Source organism: Dicentrarchus labrax, unplaced genomic scaffold (assembly GCF_905237075.1).
Source record: "Dicentrarchus labrax unplaced genomic scaffold, dlabrax2021, whole genome shotgun sequence".
Classification (NCBI taxonomy): Eukaryota; Metazoa; Chordata; class Actinopteri; family Moronidae; genus Dicentrarchus; species Dicentrarchus labrax.
In genome coordinates this window covers 21,223,121-21,242,691 of record NW_026136714.1, presented here as the reverse complement: position 1 = coordinate 21,242,691, position 19,571 = coordinate 21,223,121, and the positions used below count along the sequence as shown (strand labels likewise).

At 38.2% G+C, this 19,571-nt stretch overlaps 1 protein-coding gene across 1 annotated transcript in view; it reads left to right on the top strand.

The window, feature by feature from the left end:
* Positions 1-14,109, top strand: part of eeig1a (estrogen-induced osteoclastogenesis regulator 1a) — a 29,679-nt gene extending 15,570 nt beyond the window's left edge. The window contains exons 3-12 of the mRNA XM_051422590.1: positions 568-688; positions 1,973-2,002; positions 4,059-4,175; positions 6,341-6,387; positions 6,989-7,140; positions 7,984-8,088; positions 8,676-8,871; positions 8,957-9,078; positions 9,971-10,040; positions 10,731-14,109. Of these exons, the coding sequence (XP_051278550.1) occupies positions 568-688; positions 1,973-2,002; positions 4,059-4,175; positions 6,341-6,387; positions 6,989-7,140; positions 7,984-8,088; positions 8,676-8,871; positions 8,957-9,078; positions 9,971-10,040; positions 10,731-10,776 (1,006 nt within the window). The 3' untranslated portion in view covers positions 10,777-14,109. The remainder of the gene's footprint in view (positions 1-567; positions 689-1,972; positions 2,003-4,058; positions 4,176-6,340; positions 6,388-6,988; positions 7,141-7,983; positions 8,089-8,675; positions 8,872-8,956; positions 9,079-9,970; positions 10,041-10,730) is intronic.
* The last annotated feature ends 5,462 nt before the right edge of the window (positions 14,110-19,571 follow it).

Here is a 19,571-nt window from a genome sequence, read left to right as displayed (position 1 = left end):
TTGTGACCATTGACCACCTAGAAGCTGTAATCAGTGTCAGAAGCCATGGGAATCAGCTCTGTAATTCAGTTAGTTTTGGAAAATCTTTCTCACAACATGTTTTCTCTGTATTGCTCTGATGAATCTGATCCTCAGTGGATAAACTGGTCATGAGGCTGTGAGAAAGAGATGACATAACTGGAAAAAATGTGTTGTTCAGAGTCTGAGAATATAGCAAATACAAATTATAAGTTGCCAAGTCTTGAGTGTTTGGGTTAGATGTCAGGAAAACTTTGGGGAAAAGCTCTTCTTGAGTCCCGGGTTTATGTATAAACACACACTTTGTGTGGTGTTGCCATTTTACATTATATGTTTCAGTGTAATTGTCAGTTTTATTGACTCAGCTTAGAGCAAGATGAATCGTATTAGCATTAACTAAAGTCTGCAGCTCAAGAAGTGAGGAGTAAGCAGAAGTAGAAAGACATTTCGAAATCAATAATTCATCAGAAGCACAAGAATGCAGAATACCAAACTGTTCATCACAGAGATTTATGTGCTCCTGTTGTTTTTTTTCTTTCTTTCTTACAGAGAGGAAGTTCAGGAGAACTGTGTTCGCTGGAGGAAGAGGTTTACGTTTGTGTCTAAAATGAGTGCCAACCCTCACACCGGAGTCCTGGATCCTTCTGTCTGCAGGGTGTCAGTCAGAAAGGTACGACTCTCAAAGTGTGCTCTTCAAATCTGGAGATATTCTATATTATTTTTAATAACGCTGTCCAGAAACATTAAAACAACAATATTATATAAAACAACATCAAAAGAGATTTCGTAAGTTGTTAATAAAAGATCCTCTGGTGGACATTTTGAGGATTTTAGCACAAATAAGCTATAATGCATGATGAGGTGTCTCTATACTGGAAAACAATGGATGAGGCAGAGTCGAAGGTCACCATCTCAGTTGGAGTCCATTATTTTCTCATATTAGGACATCAAGCATTATTTTTATTAAACTTATACCATGGCGACCTGAAAATATAGTTGATTTAACCAATGGATTGGTTAGTTTCATCAGTCAGTTAACTAGAGAATTACTGGAGGTAAAGTGTCAGGAATCAGCAGTACTGCTATGGTTGTTTAAGTTAGTGTGCTTTAATAAGTCACTGATCTAGAAACAGCAGTTAAACTGTTGGCTGGAAAAATGTAAGAGAATAAGGTATAAATCAGCAAAGTTGATTTTCAGGTCAAAACGTTGAGGTTACAACATCATCATCATATCTCCTATTGATGAAACCTCTACAGCGTATATAACCTGGTGCAGGCTTATACCAAAAGTGCATACTGAACTCAATAGTGCTGTAGTCCAGATGTTTATGCATTTTGGGTTTGTCTTTTACACCTTTACAACTACACGGGGAAACTTTTTCAAGATCCCTGTGTCTTAATTGGAGAGAAAAGTGATACAATTTTGGATGTCTAGATTAAATATAATCATTATTTAAGTGGTTATATTATAGTTAGGATCTGCTTTGCATTTAAATTAAGTCATATACATTATATCCTAGCCATCTAGAAACCTAGATGTGTAGACCTCTTTTCACCTGCAAATTACTAAGTCAATGCTTATTTGGGAGGGTTCCTCCAAGTACGTTAATAAAATAAGTATTATTTTTGTATCTGTCTTTAAAAGTTTTAAGTGAACCCCTAGCCCTACAGAACTGCATCCTTTTAACAAACTTGATTAACCAAAAAAAGTCCAGTCCAGACATTATCAAGAGGCTAGGAGACACACAAAAATGAAAGCAGGATATTTCAGTGCCTGATGCTAAATCTCCCATGTGAACGCCGTGCCGGTGCCATGCTCCGAGGATCCATGAGTGTGGTCTCAGTCTGTAATTTCAACTCTCTCGTTGGAGCCCTGTAATTGGAGGCCTCTGTAATATAAAGTTGGTTCACTTGGATCACTGGGTTCATTACTGTCTTCCTGTTTTCCCTGCAGGAACTCAAAGGAGGAAAAGCATATACGAAGGTAAGGGCTTGCGTCTCCATCTCAGTCGCCTCACCTCTCACGTTCATAAACACATAGAAACAGTTACAGATGAGCTTGGTTCAGTCTCTGTAAACCTTAATGCCATATCGTGTAAATATTAGCATTTCTCACAGAACTTTGACAAGCGTGCCACTAGACGGACGTTACCATATATCAACCTTGTCCTCCTTACGGTCACATTTGCCCGGAATCTGCTAAACATCCTGCCAACACCTTCCTAGCCGTAACTGTAAGAGCTGAGAAATGAGTCATGTCTCATGAATGAAATTACAAGGTGAAACCTCTCATGAAGATTAGCTTTTGTTGATCAGTGGACGTTGTTGCCTGACAGGAACTGTTTCCTCTGTTTTTACCCATTCTCCATTTAGATTTCCTTTGGTTAAATATACCCTGCTTCCCTCCTTAGAAGTTGGCTTCCTTAAATACACACCTATGAAAACAGAAGCTCCTAAAAAAAGGGAAACCTGGAGAATGAAGAATGGGAGCCTTTAGCTTGAGAGAGCTGCAGAGTTAATTTAAAATAACATTGCGAATGCAGTTCAGACAAAGGCAGTTTCCACAAGAGCTGTGAAGTTTGTTTTAGAGATAAAGGTCATGTAGACAGAGTCCTTATCAGTGTAATCTGGGTCTGTGTAGAAACCCCTGCTCTACCAAGTGTAGGTCAGGGATTTCTAAATGTACAGCTAGTGTACAGCAACCATTACAACTTTCATAGGCTCTAAGAATAATGGTGCCTTCAAAATAAACTTATGAGTTCATATTTTATGCACTGAAAGATGAGGACATGATATGTTTGATTGTCAAGAGGTTTAAGATAAAGAATAAACAGGCCTCCCTTAGATTGGCCTGAATTGTAACACCTGTCCCAGTTGGTATAAACACCAGTCAGGTGACTGCTGTTTTTTATCCCGAATAAGGCAGTTTGCTGAAAAGTTGATCTTTTGATAGTTGAAATAAATATATTTTGGTTATGAGTTTGCATCTGCCTGAGAGCCAGTACCTTATCATGTGGCCTTAAGCTTACTTACGGTGGCCTCCCAGTAGCTGATGTAGCCGGTGATTGACACCAAGCTCTTCTGAGCGATAAGACCTCTATCTGAGTGTTGCTGATTATCTCTATATATATTTTTTTTATTAGCCACAATGACAAACAGACAAAGCCCATCCATCTATGTTGCACTCACTATTTTTTTATTGCTTATTTTCTAATGAGGTAGTAAAGATTTTAGTTTTATCTGTATATTTTTTTATTATTATTCAGAAAGTAACCACAGTGAAATACAGACCAATTAAAATTGTTTGTTTTTTTCAGTTAATTTGCTTTTTTTCTTACCCTGCTCTCTTTTTCCCTCACTCCCTCCTTCACTGTTTTGTCTCGTTTATTTCCTAACAAGGTAGTGAGGCTTTGGATTGTTTTCTGGGAGGATGAATAGAGAGAGAGATTGTGGGTGAACCAAAACATGCTGATTTGTGCACAGTGATGTGAACCCAAAAACGAACCGCATCTTGCACTAGAAGACCCTGCTGAGTGTGCACCGAGTCCGACGGGTGTGATAAATGGCAGTTTCGCCCGTTGTGTCTCTGAGGAGTCATTCCAAAACGGGAGACCGACATTAGTCGTGCTCTGGCCTTTCTTCCATGTTTGAATTAATTGAGGTCACAGATTTAAACAAGTTCAATCACCACACCAATATGCTAAATGAACACCTGCTCACTCACTGTAGCTCTGAACATATTGTCTGTTTTTGATTGTATAAAACATACCTGCAAAAGCTTTTTGCCTTCATTAAAGCCACTCTAAACTCACTCTCCGTCTGGATTGATGTCTGTTAAGATTGACATATGGTTTTTGCACCCCGTCATACACATTCAAACTTCAGAGGCTTGTGACGTTAACAATGTGAGATTGCTCATTGTGCTAAATAATGGGTGTTGCAGAAATCTCTCCTTTCTAAACTCATGCCAAAAATAAAGGCCAGTGAACCCCTCCATTACTGAATCTAGAATTAACTCATCTTCTCTTCTTCACCCTCAGCTGGGCTTCACAGACCTCAACATGGCGGAGTTTGCGGGTTCTGGCTCCACTGTGCGCTGCTGTCTGCTGGAGGGATACGACACCAAGAACACACGGCAGGACAACTCCATACTGAAGGCAAGGAGATGGGAGGGAAAAAGAGCAAACTGATGTGAAAAGCAAAAAAATTCATTCTTCGTTTAATCAAATATGTTTCTATTTACATACATTTATTTTATGGTTAACACCGCGAGAATAGGGAGAGATTAAGGCTGAGCCCTCGTGGTATAAACAAGAATTTGAATGCGTCATAAATTTTATAGGTTCCAATGCCTGAAGCAAGCTCGATCATTAACTCTGACACTTTGACCTTTGACATTTGACCTTTTCATTGATTGCTTCCACTCCACAAATTTAGTCAGAAGCAGCCAGAGTGGAAAGGTAAAAGATCAATTGTCCCTTTGTCACTCAAGGACTTTTTTTTCCTGTCAAAATGAAAATATATTTTAGCCTTTTAGTTCCATCTAGAGCTGAAACAAATAGTCGATTAACCAATTTGTCAATCTATAGGTAATTGATACTGAACATTCCCAAGTTCCACTATCAATTTGTGTTTCTTGGTCTGAAGTGATACACTGAATATTTTGGGGTTTTGGACCTTGGATTTTAAGATATATGTATTTTTCACAATTTTCAGACATTTCATTAACCAAATGGTTAATTAAGATAATAATAGAATATTGCAGATTAATTGTTAATGAAAATAAACCTTATTATTTGAGCCCTAGCTCTACCAGCTTCCAGGAAAGGGTTGTCCTTTAACCTTTTTACCTTTTAATGTATCTTAAAACAATGGAGTGGCCGTTTTGTGTATAGGAAGGAGGAACCATCAGAACTCTAAAATACTGAATAAACTGTGTCTTCAGCCGCTACAGTGAACATGGTCCTCCTGTTATAAGGCATGCTGATATATTTAGTAAATTTCAACTGTCCTGTAATGAAGAGTTGCATTTTCAAACACAGTGAAAAATGAAAGCAGATAACAAAAAACTGTATAGAGCTGCAGCTGTTTTCATTATTGAGTAATCTGCAGATTAGTTTCTTGATTCTTTGTTTTAGTTATAAAAGGTTGGATAACTCAACAAATACCTTGTTTTGTCTGACCACCAGTCCAAAGCCCAAACACATTCAATGTACTATCCTCTAGAGACGGGTCGTCTCTCATTACAGGCAGCCTTATCTTTGTGTTGTCTCTTGCCCTCCTATTTGTTATGACGTTATCTATTTATTTTATTCATAAATAAAACATTTTGTTAACCAAACCATTAATCTGTAATGTACAGACAAAGTCCACTTAGGATGCAACTATTAGGGTGTATTTTGATATGAATTTCCTTGAGATAAATGAATATGACGAATAAATACCTCACCTTAGACTTCTGGAGACTTCCTGACATTTTATAGACCAAAGGTTTATTTGATTTATTGATAAAATAATCTGTAGATTCATTGATAATGAAATTAGTTATTTTAAATAAATAAAAAAAAGAAATTAGTTAGTATTTTATTAATATTATATTAGTTAGTTAGTTGCAGCCCAAAAACCAACATTTATTTATCAGTGCTCAATACAACGCCGCTAGTTTCCCTCACAGCTGAATCAGTTAAATGTCTCTGTGGGTGAAGGAGGTTCTGGTGTATTCACTGAGGAGTTGAGGAACTCTGCAACGCCACCCAGAGACCACCAACAAAAACCGCACCGTAAAACAAGGAGCCAAGATGGACACAAGAAGATGTGTCATCTCATTCTGCTGGAAGACTTCATGTTGTGTCATTGTGTGTAACTCATACGTCAGTGAGCTTACTGGGAATTTACTCCCAGCTTCTCCAGTTAGCTTTTATTGCTTTAGCAGCCAACAGACTGTTTGGTTGGAATATGTCATTAATCAATAACAAAAATATAGGACAGTGCTTGATGATAATGTTCAGGCTTCAGTTATCCCCCCGTGATAAGGACAGTAACAGTACTGAGAAACACAGTATGATAATTAACCGCTGTACAGGAATGCAGTCTGGTGTACAGGAAAGGGAAAGTACATGCACTAAAAAGGAAAAAGGCAGCAATTTCACAACTATGGAAAAATATTAACTAATTTTGTTAATGTTAGATCAGAGAGAAGTGTAACAAGGGGATGATAATGAACCTCTTTTTCAGAGAACTTCTTGACAATAAAACTGATATTGCTGCCATTTATGTTTTTATTAAAATTGTGTGGTAAAATTAATTTGTATGTTTTTTGAAGGTGATCATCGGGATGACCCTGCTGTCTGGAGATCCGTGTTTTAAAACGTGAGTACTTAAAATTAATCAGATTATGAGTTATAAATATATAGGTTTTATGAATTATTTAATACAAAAAAAATCATAGATGTTTTTATGCCTTTAGGGGTTAAAAACACAATTTCTAGAATTAAAACTGGTTAATCTAACCTGGATAGTCAGCAGACATCTTCTACAGTATATTTTTTCGGTGAAATAGTGATTAGAGTGAAAATTTCCTTAAATTTTTTGGACATAAATTACAAAAGGGCAAAGCATATTAACTCTCCATTATAGCATTTTCAGATTGTACTCCTAAGGGTCTGACCTCCTGTATGGACAAAAGAACAAATACACATTTTACTGAAACTTGTTTCTCAAAACAAGTTCACGTATTTGTTTACAGAGTTCTGCATTCTGTGTATGTGTATTTGTATTCATTTGGTGTCTCTGTCATCTGGTGTTAAACATGTATGATATTTGTGCTATCTGTCCTTTGTTACCGCAGTGACTCAGTTTCCCTGCCGTCAATAAAATTAATCTTATCTGAGCGTGCCAAGCTAAGCAGAACTGCAGCTCGGTGCACATTTAATCTGTTCCAGACTGATAACTTTGTTTTTTTTTCCTGCAGGCCTCCCGGCACAGCAAAGTCCATCTCCATCCCAGGACAAGAACACACCCTGCAGCTGGACTGTAAGGGGGAGGGAACAGCCGAGCCTGGCCCGGCTGGAGGGGTTTCTCTGGGCCGATCCTCCAAGCCACGACCCTCCATCATCAGCTCAGGTACAACTCATGTCTGGGCAGTACTGGGTTGTGATCTGAGAGTAGGCTACGTTTTGGATCCAGTTCCGAGCCAGCAAAATACCCACTTTCCTTAAGACACTGGTTCCCAAACTGAATGGTGGGGCACAATTAAATAGCTACTGAACTAACTTACAAAACTTTAAAACTTGTTCTCCCTAAAGGTTTATCTTTTTTTAACTGTTTTTAGAACGTATAAGAAGAATAAATCTTTAAAAAATTAAGTCAGAAAGGCATACGATTAAGGTTAGTATGAAACATCAGATAAAGAGACTGAGACTTGACCCCAGTCTTTTCTATCTTGGTCCAATCTGCCTCGACCCAGATGTGTTTCATTCTGAGCCAGAACTTCCTGGAATAAGTTCTAAAAAAATCTTTTTGAGAAGATTTTCCTTGCATGGAAAACTAGTTGGCAATGATTAAGATTTGTTCAGTTTGAATTAAAATGAAAAACAAAACCTGTTTTTGTTCTAAGTTGGAAAACAGCTCGAAAGGTTGAGTTTGTTCACAGCACCCGAGTGTCTGGTTCAGGAATCTGTCCAAAACACCTTTTCCATGCAAGAGGAATAGCTAATTCTCAGCCATGAGCCAAGTTAGTTTATGAAAGCAGTTACTCTGACTGATCGGCTTGAGTGAAACCCTGCCAACTCTTTCACTTTACAGGAACGTACAGTACATGGCTCTAAATTAAAGCTCAGACATGGCTGCCATCACTGAGTTCTGCATTTCTATTATGAAAGTTAACAAAGACTGAAGAATTTTGACTCAAAATAAATAAATATGAATTTATAACGCAGTTGTGTTTTCTTCTGTTGGTGCCTTCAGGTCTCCTTGAAGAATCAGAAGTGAACCAGCCCAGTTCTGCAGAACTCTTCCACTCTGGTCACTCTCGTAACTCCAGCTATGCCAGCCAGCACAGCAAAATCTCAGGTACAAGATCCACCAGCAGTTGTTTCATCCAGCCTTCCACGTCTTCTTATATTACAGGTCAGACTGGAACAGCAGCAAGGACTCGGCCTTGGTACATGGGGCACCAGCTCCTCTGTTTTTTATGGCTCCAGCTAGGTGCTTAGTGAAGCATCGACCCCACAGGCTGCAATTTAAGTGGAACAAACCTACTTTCTGTTTGTACAATAATCTATTAAAGTTGCCAGAGCTACCAGAAGCTTTCTGGTTGTTTTTGTAGGTGTGTACTTCTCAGTCTCTTTTTCTTTCCATTGAATAAATAAATACATTTGTGGCATTTCTAATATTAGTCCTTCTATGCCTCTCGGGCCCAATTTTATTGTTCTATATGTGAATTGACTGTGTGTGTTTTTATGTGACTACATGTTAGCTACTCTATGTTTGCATTTTGGCGAGATGTGAAAGAGACTTTCTGGTTAAATACTGGTAATTTAAATCAATTAATTAATATATTAGCTTGCTTGCTGTGGAGTAAATTCTGAGTTAATGTTTCCCTCTGATAACTTCTAACGTCTCTTCTGATGCTCTCTTGTGTCCCTGCCGTCCTGCAGGCTACAGCACTGAGCACTCCTGCTCCTCCAGCCTGTCAGACCTCACACATCGCAGGAACACCTCGACAGGAAGCAGCACCTCTGGGGGCTTGGGCTTCACTGCTGACACACCTACAGAGGGCGACAAGGACGCCGGACGTCCAGAAAGACCCCCTAGACCCCCGCGGCCTGTCTTACCCCCTAACAGGCCCCCCAGGTACAGACACAGAGTGTAGTCTTTCTTCAGTTCTCTGGTCATGTGTTTGCTAGGGTTTATACTTCTTCTTCTCATTGTATTTCAGGAGAAAGCAGGACTCCGTGGAGAGTCAACCCTCTTGGGTAAACGACACTCGCATGGATGCTGACGATATTGTGGAGAAAATTGTCCAAAGCCAGAACTTTGCAGATATCAACAACACTGAAGGTACAGTGGGAGCGGAGATCGTTGCAGAATAAAAACATTACGTAGTGATCTGCCATCAGTAGTGCAGCTCGGTGTTAACCTTTTGTGTCTGTGTTGTGTTTGTTGCAAGTGTAATGTAATGTAACAACTTGCAAAGTATAATCAAAGTAGTGATTGCTTATTGATGTGAGAGAATCACCTCTCAAAATTTTGTATGATAGGTGGGGCCGACCAGTAACCTGGAAAGAAGGGAATGAGGCAAACCTGTAAAATGTCAACTTAATGAGTTTTCTTTCTTTGTAGAGAAAGAAGAAAGAGAAAGGGAACATCCTCGTAGTCTCTGGGATTCCTCTATTGTATGCCCCTTAGTGGCTCCAAGGCTACAGATACAAACAAAAACATGCTGCTTGACCCAATGTCACATAAATTGTTAGAGAAAGTCAGAGTTTGTTTACACAGTATTTGCTAACAAACAAGCTACTTGCTAGCTTGTGAGCAATGACAAGCCCTCGAGGAGCAATAAAGTGGTGGACACTGTTTTGCGTGATTTATTGTAGAGATTCTAGTAGTGGAAGATGTTAGTTGAGTGGTTTATGGGAAATGTAGTCCTAACCTTGAGAAACACCAGCAGTGATAATATCATTAGTGTGAGATGGAGGCTATCACTCTTTAAAGTGGTCTCATTTGTTTACAGTGAATCTCTTGATCTGAAGGTTTTACAGTTAATGTGACTGCATATTATTGATGTTTAAAAGTGGTGAAGATGTCGTCCGTAAATACTGCACCATCTTTGGACTGAGCTCTCCTTCAGTCATCCAGCTCTGTGCTTTGTCACCTTTTATTGTCTGTGTGTTGATGCCCTCTGTTTTCCGTCAGCGGCTGCTAACACGGTTTCTGTGTTTCTGGCTTTCAGACAGCAACCTTCGCCTGTTCGTCAGCAGAGATGGAACCACTGCGCTCAGCGGCATCAGGCTTGGAAACAGGTGAGAAGTTTAGACTGTCATTTCCTTTTTTTCTATCACTTCCTCCTCTCCTTGTTTCTCCACTGTCAGTGTGTCACTCTCTCTTCCTCTTTTCCTTTTGACCCTTACACTTAACTTTCTACAGATTGGAGTTTTAGTTTAATTATAGAAACATTTCTGCTCTAAATTCAGAAACAATTGTTCTGTTTACTTGTTTTTTTAATTAGATAGTTCCTGGTTTAAGTCATAATTTCTTCTTAGTTTAGTTATAAAAATTATTTTGTCGACAAACTTGTTTGACACTGGTATTAAACCATACAACACAACATGACATTATTAGCCAGTGATCATCTGAATCAACACACTTCAGTATTATTAGTTATTTATTTATAAAAACTCTCACCATAATCCACATATCCACAAAGAAATCTAATCTATTTTCCAAAAAGCCTAGAACAAAACTTAATATGATCTTCTTTTCTTATGACTTACATAATATGTTACAACTGTAAATACATGTACATAAGGGTAAGACTAAAAGTGAGCATTAAATAGATGTGTAAGAGTTTAACCCTCCATTCCATCAAACACAAACACACTAATTAACTTGTTCACACACACACACACACACACACACACACACACACACACACACACACACACACACACACACACTCTGACTCTTGTTCCTGTATGTTTGGGTCCTTGCAGGGTGTCTGCAGGCGGGTACGAGCCTGTGGTGATTGAGAGCCATTAAACCGAGACCAGCAGGAGAGGCGACGTGTTGACCCGTGGGTTGTCTCCTCCTCTGTCTCGCTGGTTTTCCTGGAGCTTCAGCCGGTCTGATGCCATGAGGGGAAAACCTCGTCAGTTTGCACTTTATGTGAAGTTTGTGGCAGTCTGCTTGTGTGCACTCCGTTCAGCTGTGTTTGTGATGTTTAGAGCGACTCAGAGTGAAAACACCAATGCACAAAATGTTTCTGAGACTGCCTTATGGTGTGTTTACCTGCTTCTGTGTTGCAGTAACAAAAGTATGGATGGAGATTAAATTTATAGTCCACAAATTTCAGGAGCTCACACTAAATAGTAATTTTACCCGCTTAATGGTAAGGATACAGACACCAAAATCATCCATGTGTCCCCAGTTTATTGTTATAACTGATGCTCTGTGCTAACTCGAAGTAGGCGACTATCCTTATCCAAAGTAAGAGGAAGGAAACAAACGTGAGTTAAAATGCCAATGGGTTGCTGTCACTTGATACCTTGTGTGTCCCAATTCCGCACTGAATGCTATCTGCATGCAGTATGTAATATATACCATTTGTAATAATGCTGTTTTTGTAGGTAGTATAGAAAAAAATCAACAAACAGTTTTTTGTGTAGTTGGTCCGCATACAGACGACACTACCAGTGTATTTTACTTTTTTTCCAGTTGTGAGCAGCTCCTCCATTTCCTTTCTTCCTTTGTGTGTCCTTAATGTTCACTACACACTTTACACTTGCTCAGAATTAGTATCTAATACAGAACTGGGACACAGCTGCTGTGTGCTAGCAAGTCTTAGCGTGGAGCCAGTAATGGGTTTATATTGTTTATGCTAAAATATACTAGCACGCAGTGCAGCGCTGTCTTGTTAGGGAAAATGTTAATTAATAACTTAATTAACAGAGTTAATTCTTACTTAAGTGACTGTCTAGACTGTCCTTTCACTGCTCAAAAGAGAGTACAATCCACATGGCCTGACTCAGTCTATAAAGTTCATAAAGTCAACAATTTCAGTATCAGCACAGTTCATTCACAGATGTCTGCTGACTTGGAGGCTTGTAATGGTACAGTACGGGTCAATATGATCTTCTTAGACTGAATTTCAGAGAACATCTTGTGTGCATAGGAACAGGACAGGAAGTTACTGAGGCTGGACCGAAGTTACTCATGTAGTACTGGGGATGTATGGATGATAATGGTTTTCATGGATTTGACAATTGATTCCAAACTTTTCTTTATTCCTGTAATATCATTTAAACATTTTACCCACAACTCCTGCAGTATGATAGGTTCATTTATACCAACAATCCTTTTGCTGTGTACTTGAGTCATTTTTCTATAAGCTGTTACAGTAACTTTTTAATTTGGTCACAAGTTGTGCAGCCACGGATATTTAGCAGTAGTTTCACTGTGGATTCAGTAGATTGTTTTTAAACAAGTCTGAAACATGTTTTTTGATTAAAATTAATCTGGCAGATTTGTGTTGCTCCAAACTGCCTGAAATGGTAAGCAAGAATCCTACTTGCTTAGATGTGTGGAGATAAAAGTGATGTAAAACTTCTAAACCGAGGCCCAAAAGCCAAACGTGATAAAATAACTTCCTATGCAGTTCACACATGCACTAGTGCGTGCACTGTGTAATAACTTCCACTTAGAGGCAGCGCATACAGCACTGAATGGGAAGAGTTGAGAGAACCACTGATGCAGAAACTCTGAATCACTTTAGTTTTTTTCTTTTTGTTTGAAGTTGAAGCTGTTCCCTGTTGATCAGGGTAATGCAGTAGAACCACTTTGTGCCTGCAAAGTTTCTCTTGAATGACCCGAAAGCACCACGAAAACTGTGAAAACAGAGTGCTAGTGATGGTGAGGAGAGAAATGTTGTTTTCTGTTTTGTTTCCTTTACTCTGTTTTCTCTTTGTGTCAGTTGTGTTGTAACATGCAGGTGTAGCCATTTTGGAAATCCCACTGTATGCTTACTGCATGTATATGACTGCTGCACTGTTGCTGCAACTCCATGAAGGATTGATCCTATGACATTTAGTTCTCATCTCTCCTCAGCCATCAGAAGTTAAAACAAAATGTGAGGTCAGCTGAAAACACTAGTTCTGTGGTACAAACTGTTCTGGTTCCGTTGAAGAAGGGATTTCTGCAGTGGCTCTGACTGTTAAAGTCTTTGTTGCCCCCTGGTGGAGCAACAGCCAGTCCATTCCCTGTGGTGTTTACAAGGATGTTTACTTGGAGTTAGGCTGGTTTGTTCACAGCTGTCATCAGATGAACAAATACCAGAGAGGCAGGAATTGTAATGACCAACATTGGCTAACCAGCTGGCTGGTTGATGCTTTTTTTGTTAGTTTTAGAAACAAGTTTGAACTCTGCAAACTTTTCCACTTCAAGACTGAACAAGAAGGATTTTATGGTGTACAGAGTCTTAAAATCAAATTTGTCTGTTTGTAAAAAAAGGTGGAAAAAAGCTGTCAGTCTGTCAAATAATGCTCCCTTTTTTAAATGCAGGTCATTTTTAATTTCACTAATCTCTGGAATTAAGGATGTTATGTTCCAAAGTTATCCAGCAAAAATTAACTATTTTTATAATCAACTAGTTATAAATTTCCTCATCGATTTAATCTGGTGAAAAGCAGCAAATCCTCACAATCTGGACATTTGTGCTTGATAAATAACTGATCAATCAGTGACATTCACTACTATATTAACTACTCGTTTCAGCCCTGGTTGTGTCGCACCAGAAACAAATCAAATAATCCTTTTGGCAGAATATTTCCTCCTCAATTACAATAAAAATCTGGTTTTAAGACTCTTCATCAGTAAACTTTGACGTTATTTTTCCAGTGAAGCTGCAGTTCTAGCTTGTTGTTTCACAACTTCATCACACTACGCTGGTTGAACCCAGCTGATTATATAAGTTGAATCACTTTACACTACACATAATGTTTGTATTTTGCAACTCTATGTTTATTAATCACATTATTCTCATTTTGGGATGAACCACTGATCTTATAGTCCGAATTTGGGTTTACATCACCACAGCCTTTAGTATTCTTTTTAAGCATTTATTTATATATTTTTGTTCTTTTATCTCCTTTTATTTTTTGTATGGAGGTTGGTTATAAGCTATGCACAAAACTCATCTCCCTGAGCTTTTTTTTTCTATTAGTAATTCTAACAAATGATTCTATTGTATCAAAGATAGTATAACCTAAATTTATAGAGAATCAAGATGGAACCATTCTTCCAATCACAGCGTAGTCACTACGATGTTGTTGTTTTTTGTGGTATTTCTGCAGGAATGACAATAAAAAGTTAATCTGAGTTTGTTTCTGTGTCGTGTTTATAATCATCAAGTAAGTACATAGATTTTTTTTTATTTTTTTTTTTTTTTTTTTTTTTTTTTTTTTTTTTTTTTTTTTTTTTTAAAAAAATAATATTAAAAAATATTTATTTTTTTTTTTTAAAAGATTTTTTTTTTTATTAAACTTTTTTTCTTCAAATTAAAGAAACCCCCAAGAATATGTTTCATTTGTGATCTAATAGTAGTAGTAGATAGTAATCATAGTAAAAGTACCAATATAGCAATACACAGCAATGTAAAAATACTACATTGCAAATAAATGTCCTTCAAGACAAATCCTGCTTAAGTAAGAACAGAAATATGTAATAAAGTAAATGAAAAATCTACTTAACATATTAAAGTAATACTTACTTATTTCATCCTCGTGGCTGATGCATCCGTGTGCATTGTAAGTAGTGTAACTTGTTGTAACTTCTCAAGGTGTAGTTTGAACAACTTTATATACAGCTACATACGAACATTGTGTTATTTATTTAAAAGTTTGGTTGGTGGTTTGTCGGAATATATTTCTAAAATCCTAACAGCTCTGTTTATGAGGCTCAGACTGACTATGAGAAGGACAGACCTCACTTCTTCAAAGGGCTGTTTACTAGTTACAGTTAGGGAATATATTAATTACATTAATTCTCATTAATAGAGAGATTAAAAGAGTATAGAAGAACCATGAAGAAATTCTATCTGAACGCTACAGAGCTACTTTAATATGTATTTTATTATATAAAAATGCATCCCACATCGTCAAAGGAAAGATATTTGGGATTTTCTTCCTCCAGCAGAAGAGGGCGCTGTGCACAACCTTATTATCTCTGCAGAGATGGTCTGTAGATGGCAGCATACAGGCATTTTACTGAAGCAAAGCTGCTCTGGATGCCGGAATAAACCCAGTGCTTGATTAAAACTGGTTGTCAGACCCCCACAGATAGACCAGCAACTTAAAGTCAGAAACCCTCTGTGACAGAGATGCAAAATATTTTAAATATTCTTTTATGCCTTTAAATTTTGATGGTGACTGCCAGTTTAGATGGTTTTTAGCCTTCAGACTACCCATACAGGTGTTTGGACTGCAGTTGCCTGATTACACCCTGTTTCTCATCACACCATGTGCAGACTTGAGCATATATAGTTGTCATTTTGCTCTCTTTGAATCCCTTAATTGATCCATTAGGAAAGAATACACTGATTTTTCTCTTCTGTATTTAATATATGGCTGTGGTTAATATCATCCATGTATGGATATATTTATATCATATAGCATTAATTAATTGGTGCTGCACTATTGCAGCTGCTAACATCAGGTTCATTTAACATTTGGCTGTGTTTTAGGCAGCTAAGCACTGTCCATAAATGTTGGTTTTGAGAAGCAACAGTTATTCCGTGTGTTTTATTGTCAGACACTACCGTACTGTAACTATCTGTCCATAGCAGTAATGCACAGCAACAAGGCTGTATTAAGCTGTAGGGGGATGTGGGGCAAAAATCAGTACCACAAGCCATTTTTACTCTTTCCGCTTCCGTTTTGGTTGTAAGGCCCACATGTTTTTTGTTCACTCTCACAATCATCAACATTGTTTCCAACAACATTAGGCAGATGTTTTCAGTAAATAAAATGTACACGACAAACTGAGCACCAAATGACAAAGTTAGAAGCTATAGCTAGTGAACATATTGGAGCGTTTAGTCACTATAGAGCAAGGTATTTACCCTCCGCACTAGGAACAGGCCAAACCGGAGCTATAAGGAGAATGAATATGGGCTCGAACAACTCCAAATGAATGCTAATTTTGGTTCATATCCGATGAATGTGTAACTGTTTGCTAATAATCAACTTTATAAGGTGAACATAGGTCAGAGTGTCACAGCTTGTTGTGCTGACCTCTAGTGGCCAAAAATCAAAAATTAAATGCAGGTTTAAGGATATGCACCATGTAAGAATAGTATAAAATAAAATATTAAACATATTAATACTAGATTTTAACACAGGGCCCTTCTATAAGACAAGACCACAAGATTGTGTAAAAATGTACCACCACCATACCATTTCCAATTCCATTTTGATTATGCTTAAGTGGTGCCTTTACCAAACATGTGTGTAGTTAATCAAATTACGACAAGTTAATTGCCACACAGACAGCCTGGGACCTTCAGGACCCCAGGCCTAACTAACTGGCCTAACTGGTAATCCATCTTCATCAGGAGCTATGTAGTGGTGAATACAAATTATCCAGCTAGTCTAATAAACACCAGACCTGGGGATCTCTCAGGCCTGTGTGGGCATTTATAAAATGTCGTCAATAGACATAACATCTCGCTGTCCCGTTAGTTTTATTTTGATGGAACAACTTATCATTTCATTCAGATCTTTTTAACAGATGACATTTTGACATACAGAATAATAGCAGAGAAATCATTCTGAGAAATGTAAATGTGACATAGACATCATTAATGTAATGTAATGTGGTTCATAGAGTTGCGTCATCATAGCTCTGCTCTATTTTAACCTGAGCAGAAATCTTTAAAGGTTACCGTTTAATGAAAACACGCAATTTGTATTTATACATAATTATTTTGTCTGTCTTTAAGGAGGCTGTTATTACCAGAAATTGACCCTGAGCACTGGGGTGCACAGACTTTTTGAAGGGCAGGGGCGGAAAGAAAAGGGCACATATAGCGCCTCCTCACCACTGTATAGGGCACTTTAGCACGCGTTTTTCAACAATTGGGCCACGAGGGGGGGCTGCCCCCCCCTCCGTGCACGCCACTGACCCTGAGCAACAGACCATGGTGAAATCAACAACATCTGGACTGTAATTCTCTCTATAGGGTGAAGCAGTGACAGAGAGGAGGAAGTGTAGTTTTAAGCCTAACACTCCAGCTTCTGAGAAAGTACATTTGAAGCTTTCTAGGTTCTAGGAAGATGTTTAAACTAGTTGCATGTTTGCTTTGCACAGACGAAGACCATAGAGCTTATTCACAGCAGTCATTCGGACATGAAATAGTAGGGTAAACACGGGTGTTAGCAATGATAATAACTGAGGGTCCATCCTATTTAGAGTAGCAGAACCTGTCCAGTGAGCCAACATGTACAATAGCAGCCCCCTGACTCTGTTTGACCTGAATGGAACAGAACCTTAATTAGTATCATTGATATCATCTGTGTTTACCCTACTATTTCATGTCAAAAGGGCCGCTGTGCAAATGTTCATTCTTTGACATTCATTGTCAGTAGTTTCATCTCTTTATAAAGCTGAATTGCAAACACCATCAAACTGTTGCCAATTAACATATGCAGCAGACACATTAGCATTTGGAGTCGTATTTGTGTCCAATAATTAATTATTCTTTTTGCTCTGGGTTTGTCTCCACTAAACCTCATATGTAGCTGGTACATGTTCCACTTTCTTCACTGGTGGAACTGGTAACTAACTACCACTTGGTGCTGGGCAGGTAGTGCACTTTATCAGGGGTTTATTAGAGCTGTTTAGCTGAAACAGTTACTGCGTAGCCTTATACTCCATGCTCTCTCTGACTTGCAGCCGTTCCAGCACAAGCCCATATTTTAAAACCATTTTAGTCATAATGTAGTGGGCTGTCTGGTGTAACAGTCAGCAAATTTTGGTTTTGTTTCTTCACACACAAAATGGAATGTGATCCTTCACACTCTTTGCCATTAGCGATACTGTTCAGCAGACTTGCGGCTGACACCTTAAAAAATGAGGATGTCATCTACAGCTTTATCACCTCAATCTTGACAGGTCTGGTCTATGTCGGTTTAAAGTATAGAAGCTTTCCTGTATCTCATGAGTCAAGAACCTACTTACTGGTTTACCCAGTAAGCAACTGTAACACAGTTGAAGTGATATAAAACGTGTGACCTTTTATGGAGATCCAGTGTGTGGTTGAAAGCTTCCTCGAAGCAAACCGTGGATGTTTATTTGTTTCTAAGTGGAAACTAAAGAAGTGCAAGGCTTTACTGTGGAATGTGGAACATTTTCATGTAGTGCAGCCCTCTGTCAACATAAACATACAGAACACATTACAAAACAAAAAAAAAGCAGGTCATGGAATAACCAGGGAAGTGTGGGAATGTGAAGAACTGTTTCCACATGACTGCAGTTACTACAGGAGTTCCTTTTGTTGTTATATCGCCTCAAAATGTCAATAAAATACAAATAAAGTCAAAGTTAAAGTGAAAGTTATATTTATATTCAGGTCTTCACTAAAACACATTTTGTGTATCACTGTGGTGAATGCATTTCCTTCCTCATAAAACATTTGCAAAGCATGTTTGAAAACGACATTTCTTATACATGCAACAATAGCGGACCGGCTTAATGCTTAAGTAGTCCAAAACTGTACAATTAATAAACAGTGCTCCACTGGAACTGTCATAATTAGGCTACAATTAAAGGACTACAGGAGTTACTTTAAGTCCACTAATCAACTGTTGTACACTTTGCCTTAAATGTGGCAAGTAGAGGTGCGTGTAACTCAGGAAATGTAGAGTATGATTAAGTGCAAACAATTCATAAAGAACAAACTTGTCTGGCCATAAAAAGACCTGGCAGCAAGTTACATTAAAAATGTTAAAAAAGTTAAAAACAAGAACATTTTGCAGGCTGGTAAGTGACTTTAAAGTAGATAACAGTGAACAACTTAGGTGAATAGATTAGGTGTCTGCTGACATGTTGAATATCTGTATGATTGTAGCAGTTTAAAAAAAAGCCCATAGAACTGGCACAGGGGGCGGCCCACCAAGCCAGGATATGTGCGGCAAATGGTTCCTTTATTGAGGTTCTCTGCATCCCCAACAGAATAAAGGAAGCTCCCACTTGCAAAACATCTCAATGTAACACAGACCATCTGTGGTACAGTGAGAGCATGGCTTCCTGTCGTCTGGTGCTGTATTTTTGGACCCAGCAGCCTACATAAATATCTGAGTCCATCACCTGAGAATCTGTATCTCTCAATGAGATGGTCATCTCCAACGGCCAATGGGTCTAACCTGTCCCAGAAGACTCTTTCATGACTAAATAATTGTCTGAGGATTAAGGCTTCCTCATCCAGTACATCCTCCAAAAAAGGGCAAGCCATTATGAAGAGGGAACAGGTGTGAATAATATATATATATTATGGCATGCCGTTTAGAAATTAATCTTTGAATATATGGAATGAAGCTTTGAATATATGGAATGAATCTTTGAATATATGGACTGAAGCTTGGAATATACTGATAAAAATGTGAGAATACTGAATGAAATTCAAAACCTAGTTGTATCCTTTTCACCAAAGTGATAGCTGGTTTTACAAAATGGCATCAGTTGAAATATTTTATATATTTATTTTTTATATACTTTCTTGAACTGGAAAACTTTTTTGCTTTTTCTGTCAGGATTTTGCCTGAGGCCTGTTGTAGTCGGCCTGC